Source organism: Leptosomus discolor, chromosome 12, assembly GCF_034619465.1.
Source record: "Leptosomus discolor isolate bLepDis1 chromosome 12, bLepDis1.hap2, whole genome shotgun sequence".
NCBI lineage: Eukaryota > Metazoa > Chordata > Aves > Leptosomiformes > Leptosomidae > Leptosomus > Leptosomus discolor.
In genome coordinates, this window is record NC_141402.1 from 20,062,915 (window position 1) to 20,073,424 (window position 10,510).

The window sequence follows — 10,510 nt, forward strand, 5'->3', positions numbered from 1 at the left end:
AAAATATTAACCTCTGCTTCAATGTACAGTTTCCAGAATCTGCCAGAACTGGGGAACTGGGCAACAAGGCGTTCATAGGTCTTCCGTGCTTTGTCTATAGGTTGATTCTAAAAATTGAAAATCAAAACAGCATTTACAATATTATGATTTATGTAAATGAATATGCTGATCTTACTCCAGAACCAAATAGTGTGAGTGGACCATAGATAAGGAAATGTAATCCTATGTCACTAAACCTGTGCCTCTCGAATGAGAATGCTCCAAGCGTCAAGGTCATATGGATTTTCTTCTAGTTTCTTTTCAGCTTTCTTCACTTTTTCTGGGACATATTCAGCAGCCTAGAAAAATTAAAAAGAAGACATAAGAGATCACAAGCACAGTTTGAAAAATTCTGTCCCAGCTAGAAAGTCAAGGTAACGACAACGTTCTGACAGTGTAACATTCCAGATTTCAGTTTTTATGCTAGAGTTACTAAATTCTAATTTTATATGGAAAACAAGCTGTCGCAGTAAGATAATGCACTCCTGGGAAGAGTTCTACATATTTGGTGATCCAGCAAAAAGCTAGACTAAACTGACTAAATGTTTCTCAAACATTAGAACAAATTTGAGTTTGCTAGAAAAGTTATTGCACTATGAATTTTAAAGTTTTACCAACCTGAAACTTTTAAGATGCAACAATTAAAGTCAGACCAATTTTTCTATTACAGACCTCAAACAAATCCAGGTTACTGCATGAGTCATCCTGCATATGCAGGACAACAAGTATTTCATATCACAAGTTACAGATTTAAGAAGAAATTTAGATGACAGTTCTAGCAGCAACATATACATGTTATCCAAATATACCATTTCTTTGTTAACTTTCTGATACGTCAATCATATGATTGTCTAATCTGATATGTGTATTCTTACAGTTGCCTTCCTGTAGCTTTGGCACTACCTACCTTAAAATGCCTTTTTTTTTATAAATAGACATTTGCATTGGAGTTTAAAAGCTTTTTTTGATACTAAAAGGTTCATCAAATTGAACATTAATTTGCTACCATAGTTACTATTACAGTATAGGTTTAAGTGTGTAAAGACTTGTGGAAATATCTTACTTTATGATCTCCAGAATTTTTTTTTCTAGATTTAACACTGTTAGCACAAAGTAGATAAAAATTAAAATCTGATGATCACATACAGACAAGCCTTAAAATACATGCTTGTTACAACCCTAATAATATGAAGTTTTTTATTAAGCATGAAATACTGTTCTGACCTGTACTCCAAACAGCTTGTTTACTAACTTTCCAAACTCAACTCATTTTCAGGCAGAAGTTAGCAGTCCAAAATCAACACGATCAAGTAAATTCTTGCCTTTGTGAGCTGTAATGGTAATAACCTGTAAATTATTACTACAAGACCTTTCTCATGAAATGTTACAAGTTAGCTACATGATTATTGTTAGAATATACAATTCTGTATTGTATAGCACAGTGTGATTGTTGTACCGTACAGAAAATTCTAAAGAAATCTGTCAATTGCGAAGATTATTTCAAGGAAACAATTTTTATTCTTAATATTTGATTTAGGTCAATACATAGCTCTAAAGGTGAAAAAGACAGTAAACAGGACAGAGAACTGATATGCCTCTGTCAAAGGTGCCTTCCCACACTTATAAAGGCAAACGGAAGGTAATAGATGCTACAGAGGTATGATTTCTAGTAAAATTAACAAGCATCACTGTTGTGCATCACTACTGCACATCACTCCTGAAAGAAAGCAGATGTTCCAAAAATACATTCTTAATGGATTTCACCAGAAGACCGTTTACAGTGGCATTATATGAAGATAAGCTGCCTGTGAAGTATTGTACAAAACAGGGACTGAAAGAAAAGGAAAAGGTGGGGCTAGAAAATGCAGTAAGCCTGAGTTACTTAGGAACATTGACTTTATTTCCAGGAGCGCCCTGCCCCTTTGCTTTTGTCAACCTCTGCAAATGCACTACTATAGACCAGTTGCTTATGTTTTACATTGTAATTCAACTTGATAATTTAAAAAAGTTACTGTATTTTTGAGTATTTTCCAGCATTTCCAGTTTTTGTGTCAGTCCTACTAGCTAAAAATAGCCCTCAAAAGATTTTAAACTGAATTGACTTATAAAATGGACAAATTATCAAAGACATTGCAGAACTGTTAAACTGGCATGTAATAGCAGCCATGCATGAAAGGGAAAAAGAAAAAAAATAGGTAGGAGTGGCTTCATAGAAGTTTAAAGACCATTATTCTTTTTGTTTCAGTTTTTGCATCACTCTTAACATTAATTGCTCAGTGCAAAAGCACTGTAGCTTGGAAGTCAAGTATCAAGTCCCACAGCAAACTAAATTACAAAATTAATTGGAGTAAAAAAAAAATATTAAAAATTAGTAGCTCAAAGTTGCCAGCTCAAAAGTAGTAAACTTATAAATTTCCATAGGAATAAGTCCATCAAAATTCTGACTGTAACACTGCATATTATAGTGCAACTGATAGAGGCTTAAGATGCGAAACACCGTATGAAATGAACTATTGGCTTCACTTCTTCCAAAATGACATGCATAAACATATTTCAGTTTACAGAAGACAGCACTGAAGCTGAAATTTCCAAAGTTTACAGACTATTTATGTAAGTTATCTCCACAGATGACCCAAAGTTGAAATGCTGTTTATTCAATAGAGCGCTAATTCAACTTCTCCCACACCAGTGCTAAGGGTCACTTCTCACTATATTCCACCTCAGTGAAACCTACTTGTCTCAAATATTCAGCAAACATACGCTATTCTGCATTCACTTAGATAAAATCGCCTATCAGGAGTACTACTAAAGTCAGCTACAATAAAAAAAAACATCCTACAAGAACAACTGAAGCAGTGGTGGAAGCACAGGGTCCTGCACTGTAAGCAGTGACTTTCAAACAGGGAAAAGTAGAATGGGCCACTGAAGCACACTTCAAGTATTTTAGTAGTAATTCAGTTTTATCATCTCAAACCCTTCCATGTGACACACAAAACTCAGCTGACTGCAGCAAAACAGTTAAGGCTTCCAGCAATTCGATTTCACCTACAAGATGTAGGGTAATAAACTCAAAAAGGCTGAAACAAATTAAGCTGGTAAAAAAATAAGCTGATAAGATACATAATCATAGTAATCTTACATTAATTCTGTACATTTGATACAGGTCTCCTAATCTGTAAGAAGCATAACAAAATGTTCAACTTTTTATTAAAAAAAAAAAAGACTATTTTCCTAAATTAGCAAATACTCATTTAGCAGCAGCAGATAAAGTCCTCCATGCAGTTATAGGAGACAAAAATTGTAGAAGCTCTACAGAATTTAAAATAACAATATGATCAGGGTTTTAAACTGAACTGCCTGAAATTGCTTGCACCTTCTGTCATATGTAAGACTTCTTAAGGCGAGTGAGCACTCCTCCTCCTGTCCCTATCCATCTCCTGGGTGGATAAAAGCCATCCACATTTCAGAGAGGCAAAAACTGCACTGCAGACAAATCAGCATCCTGGTTACGTCTGAGCCAAAACAAGGCCTCATTACGTTGCACCTTCAGAAATAATCACTCTTAATACATTAGAGAAATCAACACTTAGGATTTCCAGTCTGGACTGTTTTGCAAAACTAGGAGTGTGAGCAGAGGTGCACTGAGTTACACATCAAACCCGTGAGGACATCTGCTGCAAGCATGCAGTGAAAGGGAACAAGGTGCTCGACTTTTATCCTAGCTCGACAACAGCCAGAAATACATCTGATCCCTGTTTTGAAAACTGCTTGTTACCTGCACTCTGTGCTTAGATCTGCTCTTATCACAGTTCAAGGATATACTGCTTTTGATTATGTATTTTTTATCGTACTGCTTGCACAACAGCCAACATCCAACACTGTGAATACTTATTTCCTGGGTGTTTGTTCACTGCCATGATCCTGCCCCTACATAAGCATTTTCAGTCCCTCCCTCTGGTTGAGGCACTTGAATTAATCTAAACAAGCCAGTTCACAGAGTTAAATCAGCAGAAAAATAATCCTATTGGAAAAGTGATTAACTTTCTAACGGTTAAACCCCTTGATTTCAGGATCAGATGTGATGCAGAATAAAGGATGCAAAAACCATACAGGACTTTAGCAGTCACAACTTAGATCAGCTTAAACTACCATAAAACTGCACCTAATCACATACATATTGGCTTTTAACTTTTCTTTACCACCTGAAAAAAAAAAAGTTGCAAAAACCTGGAAAATTGTTTTTTTCCTCTGCTTTTGAGAACTGTATTCAGTATAACTCCCATAAAACCAGGCTCCCATCCCACAAAAAACCCTCTGAAGATCATGGAATTATTTTCGTACTTAAGGTTCCATGTCCACAAGTATCTATACTATTACCACCTAGTGTGATTCACAGCTTCCCTTTTATTATTTATACATTGATAAATAACAATGGATTTTTAGTTTCACAGATACGAAGGGTGTAAAGTGATCTTCATGACCACAGTTTCCAAAATCTGAAAAGACCTAAAACCAAATTATCCAACAAGAAGTCTAGGAGCTCCTTCCTGCGAAACACATCAACTGCACAAAATCCAAATTTGAATTCATTAAGGATGTTCGAGGGAACAAGAACAGAAGAAACAAAATTGATAAATAACTTTTAGTAAATACTAGAAGTCAATCGCCTTCAAGGTAAAATTCTTGGTTTATACCTTACTGCTAAAAGCAACAGTCAACAGTTTCCCCAGGCCTCTGAGAATGAACCCTCATGCCTCCAAAGCACATAAGAAAATACCTAGCCAAACATCTCTTTCAACTATTCACACCACCTAACGCATCCAACTGCTAAAAGCACCCTCCTGTTTCCACAAAAGGGTCTTCTGCAGCAAAAAGGAAATGTATTTAAACAGCTGTTCCACCTGTGCCCAGTTTGAGACACTTTAAAAACTACCACTAGTTATGGAATGAGAACTTCTACAAACAAGACATACAGGCCATTGTACACAAAACGGTGGCTGAGTTAACATCTAAGTGCAGTCATTGGTTGACTACTGAAAAGGAGTTCTGTAGAAGCTACTGTTTGGAGGTTTGGCTGGCTATTGCTCAGTTTAGCATAGCCTGGACTGTAACAGTTACATTAACATGCAACTTAACAAGCAGTGTTAGTTATCCAGTAAAGGTTAATTTAGTTTGTCTAGCCTAATTTTTTTTTTTCTTAAGTTTAGTTATAGCTGTATGTGCACACAAAGTTTTAAAATCCTTTCTTCAGTAACACATCCCTACCTACACTATAGTTCCACCTTATCAATCCTTGCACTTTCTTAAATCTTGCTGCCTTCTACCACCAAGTCAATTCAACTATGAACACAATCTCGAAAAAATGTTTGTCCTTTAAGACTGGGTCACTATTAACAGACATAACCCACCATATTAATCTTAAATAATTTTAAAAGGTTACTTTTTTAAGTACTCCCCCCCCAGCTGTTTTATATCTCTGAACAAATTAAGAGTTTTAGATTAGTAATGATTACCATTTCTTCCTCATGAGACTATTTTCTAAACATTAGCATTTAGACACATTTTCCACTTTAACTTCTTCTTAGTATACCTGGAACTTACTGACCTTGAAAACTCAGCTAAAATATAGAGATTACTTACAATTGTATAAAAATTGGAAAAAACCCCACCATATCAACACAAAAGTCTTCCTCCGCCAATCCTTGTGTTCATTTTGATAACAACTCATTCCTACGGTACATGTAAACAGTGACAGTAAACCCAGTTTTACTATATATCAAACAAAGTGCTCTTAAAGGAGATTCTTTCAAATGGCTCCTCCCGAGACATTAAGCCCGCACAATCCTGCAAGAATAAACTCCTGCTTTCAGTATTGTGCTCAATGACATTTATTTTTCAGATGTTAAGCTCAAGTTAACTGCCATAACATTTACTATTGCATTTAGAATTCAGAAACTTACATGATGTATTACACCAGACACAAGGCATGAATGAGAGGAAAGGGTAGGAAGGGACAAAAGTACCAGCAAGAAACTGGAATAGACTGATTTAGAGGTCTTTTCTATAGTCACAGAGACAATACAGACATGGTTTTTTCCACAGCTCAGTCCTGGACCAGATTCGTATTTATGCAAATTAACATGCATCACAGACTGGGGTACGTATCTTAGAAACAGCTACAGGAAGCATGAAATGCACGTTCTAGCCTTAAAAGATTACAAGGCAACTAACGCAGGGGTAAAGCAAATATTGCATCAAGTCTTCAGATAAATTTGATGCCTGGCAAGTATATATTTATTAAATGGATAAGAACAGTGGTTCTGTCATGGCAGAAAGAAGCAGAGACCACCATGAATTTAGGTCTTGTTAGAGAGTACATGAAATGACCACCACACTAGACGTCTACATTAAGGTCCAGAAAAATGTAAAGACACACATAGGTGCAAGTGTGTAGTCTTTGTAACCTCGGCACGTGAAGAGATGAGGAAGAGCTTGCCAGGGAATTTTCTGGCAGACAGTGGCAGGTGCAGCCTTTCAGTCTACAAATGTGGATTTCTATCATATGGACAGGGCTAAGTGTTTAGTCTTCTAAAAACCAACCTTGGAAATTCTGGTTTGTTAAACATCATGTAGACCTGGCCTGGAGTCTGGCATGGACCTAACAGACTTTGAGTCCTGACACCATTCAAGTAGTTCTGCAGAAATTAATTTGCGTCCAGGATAGTTAACACAGTGCAAGAATTTAAAACACATTGCAATAGTGGTGGCTACATGACAGTTCTTTGTCCCCCTGTCCCAGTCTGTTCTACAATGATGCAAGAAGGAGGCAACCTACATAACGTAGCTTAGGCCCCTGATCCGCACAGCAGAACAGCCCAACTGGAGCTAAGCTCAGCTTTAAGGCAGTAAAGCCACATTTCAATTACACTGCACCTGGTACAACAAGGCCTCCTAAACCCCAGCTGGGTCTTTAACCTTACAATACCTTTACTCTCCCACCCTCCCCACATCTGACATTCCACACTCTGTTCTTACTTCCCACACTACACAACTTCATACTTGCTGGAGACAGCACGGCAATCTGTTATTCACCTGGCTGCTTTTGGAAGTTGCCTCCAAACCCTAAGATCTGGGAAGCAAGATGCAGACACCCCTGCACGTCAGTGATTCAGAGCTAACAATTCTGATTTGTCAAAGATCTTTAACATCTGCATCATACACTATCATGTGCACGTCTTATGCACACCACCGATGCAAATTAACTGAACAGTCACCCCCTTACGCTGAACTGTGTGACTGTTGATGAAAGTGGCACCTGAAATCTCAGGAGCTGGTCGTGGAAGCAGCAGATGAAATCTGAAACAGGAAAGCCAGACAGAAGCCAGATGCAATCCAAGCTCTGCCTAGCTTCAGCCTCCTACAGAAAGGAACATTTAAAACCATAAGAATATTGTGCCTGTGAAGTCAGAGAGCCTTTCAGATAGCGCTAGGTTACAACACACAGCAGCTGCAGTGTGGGGAAGGGAGCTGCCCCAATCACAATGCTTTGTTGCTCCTCCTTCCACAGAGACACGGTGAATTTGGGTCTATCGCGCTCTCTAAGACCACATTGACACTGGCATCAATGCTCACTTAAGGTACACCTGCCTCACTACGCAGCCGGATGAGTGGCAGCGTCGGGTGCAGACACCTTCATGGTAGGTAGTATAGCTAAAGACATCGACATCAAATCAGGGCCTACCTTAACATTAGGAGTAAGAAACAGAGGTCTGCCAGGGTAAGAAAAAAAGAAAAAAAGACAACTTAGTGAAATTGAAGAAACTTGATGGAAGGGAGGTAATCGACCGTAACAAAATCAGAGACTTCTAGGACACCAGAATCCAGAGGCCTTCATAAAGAGGATGGAGTAAGAAAAAAAAATAATTAACCCAACCTATAAAAGAGTTGTGGTTTTTAATTTTATTTAAAGTGCACCCAATGTGAAAACAGTACTCACAATGGGTAAAAAGGATGAACCTTAACATGGATCAAAAACCCCAAGTCCAACCCATATGTTAAACTACATACTTTATGTAGGCTGCAAATAATGATTTGCAAATTTTTGAATGCTAAAACCCTCTGTGATATGGCATCACGATATTAAAGCTGTTACTTTCCAGAATAGCTTTTGCTTCAGTATGCACACAATAACTGAACCTTTTGCATATTAAATTCTCCCTTGCAAAAGAAAACAAAATCTTAAGTCAGCATTGTTTTTAAGTTAAATATTACAAGATACAGAAATGCACTACTTTAACCAGGAGTTTAAATAAGCAATTAAAAAAAAAATCAATGTAATTTAAAATATATATATACTGGTTAAGCTTAAATATGAAACAAACTGCACATAAGGATTATCAAAATTTTATTGTAGCATATTCTTGCTTCTTTGCAGACATCTAACTTGTGATGACGTAAACCATTCTGAAGAATCTCTTGCTTAAACATACAAGTATACTTATTAACCTGACCAGCTTTGAGCATACAGGCTGGTAATTCACAGGATTAGAATATTTTCCTAATACAACAAAAACTGGGCATTTTACATTCTGAGCACTTGTCTTTCCTACCCCCTCCACAAGTGGTGATCTTACAATGAGTTTACACACCACCCCTTCAGAGTACAGGCCCAGACACACAGAAACATAACTTGTTTTGTAAAGAGACTAACATCCTACAATGAAAAGCTTCTTACGGCAGCACTAAGTCATCAGCTTAATTTTAAGTATTTTTGTAGGCTACCTTGGCCTCTGAGGCAGGCCACAGTGTTGTGAAGCACTCCTCCCTCAGTTAGGAACTTTCATCCACCCCTCCAATCAATATAGATTTTAAACATAACCGAAAATATTAAAAAGACCTGTTTAAAGGAATCCTGCCAGTAAATAGGAGATAGTTCGTGGTAACACCAGATTTTAAAAGATAATATACAACACTGACTGCACCTGCCTAGAAAATAAGAAATTACGATAAATATATATTTTAGGATAGTTACTCCCCCACCAGAGCAAGAATGCTGTACCACAAAGAAGATTCTTTATTAAGTAAGCATATTTTTATTGTTCCTAACGTAAAGATGTTTTAATAATGCCTTATTCTGAAGCAGAAGGATATTGTCAGAGGCACATAACCTTCTATGTTAGGTGCTTATGTTCAACAAAAGCTCACTTTACAAAATACTGCAAATGTATCACTATAAACAGCTTATCCGGGTTTCAATTTTCTTCCGGAGTCCGTGTACTCAATGACCACGAATAAGTGAGATCGGGAAAGCGAAGCTCTCTGGAGCGTCTATTGTCCACCTCGACCTGAATCCAAGTTTGCTTACGAGAAACGCAAAGTCTGAGAGAGGCAGTTTTCGGAGTATTACCAGTTTTACCGAGGGCGGACACTGGGAGCGGCTCCGCGTACCCCCTTCCCCCAGGGCAACGCTTCGCTGACGGAATAAACGCGAGTTCCTCAAAATGGGTGTGTGCAGCGCGGGGGGAGGGGAGCCCTCCGCCGACCGCGCCGCTGAGGAGGCCGGCACGGCTTACAGGCGTAAAGCAGAGGCAAGGGCCTCGCTCCGGCATCCCGGCCATGCTCCCATACCCTGGCCGTGCTCCCCACAGGCCCCGCGGCGGCCCGCGGCGCAGCCGCCCAGCGCAACGGCAGCTCCGGGCGGCGGCCGGCCCCGCACGCCGCGCCATATGCCCAGCCCCACCGCCCCGCCGAGGCCTGCACTGCGCGGCCACCACGGGGCAGCCCCGGGCCGGGTCGCCCCACCGCTACGGCGGCCCTAACACCCACTGTTCCCCTCAGGGAGCGGCCTGCGACCTCACCCTCCTCCTGCTCACCTGGTCGCCAGCGGCTCCCTCTCCAGACATGGCGTATTAAAACAGAGCTGGGGCACAGAGGCCCCAGACAGATTAAAAACCCCTTTAAAAAGCGCCCGGCGCTGCTGCTGCCGCCGCCGCGGGCAGCTCCACCGGTCGCGCCAACAGCTGCGGCCCTCAGTCCCACCAGCGTTAGCAACAAAATGGCGGGCGGGCGCCTCCGGCCCGGCTTTCAGCGGGGGCGGGGGGAGGAGCGTCGCCGCGCCGCGCGAGGGACGCTGGGAAAACCCGGGGGCGGTGCTGAGCGGCCGTTGTGCGGCCGCGCGCGGGGAGAGAGGCCGGTAGGAGGAAGTACGTCACGGCAGCGCGCGGCTGGCGGGCGGAAGTGGTCGGTGAGCGCGGTACCGCGGGAGGCGCCGATGGCGAGCGGGGCGGCTCGGCTCGGCACCCGCGGCGGGGCCTGGCGTCCCTCCCCGTCCTGGGGGGGGGCAGGCCGGTCTCCCGCGGGGCAGCCCCGCTCGCCTCCCGCCTCGCAGGGGCAGGGCGAAGCGTTGAGGCCTGCCCCGCAGCCGCGAGCGGGGCGCTCCGTGGAGGGCGGCCGAGTAGGGCCCTGGGGACCG

At 41.1% G+C, this 10,510-nt stretch overlaps 1 protein-coding gene across 1 annotated transcript in view; it reads right to left on the reverse strand.

The window, feature by feature from the left end:
- Positions 1–10,055, reverse strand: part of CSTF3 (cleavage stimulation factor subunit 3) — a 50,936-nt gene extending 40,881 nt beyond the window's left edge. Inside the window, exons 1-3 of the mRNA XM_086471936.1 lie at positions 9,912–10,055; positions 237–338; positions 12–107 (exon numbers count right to left, since the gene is read on the reverse strand). Coding sequence (XP_086328062.1) covers positions 12–107; positions 237–338; positions 9,912–9,941 — 228 coding nt within the window. The 5' untranslated portion in view covers positions 9,942–10,055. The remainder of the gene's footprint in view (positions 1–11; positions 108–236; positions 339–9,911) is intronic.
- Positions 10,056–10,510: the final 455 nt, after the last annotated feature.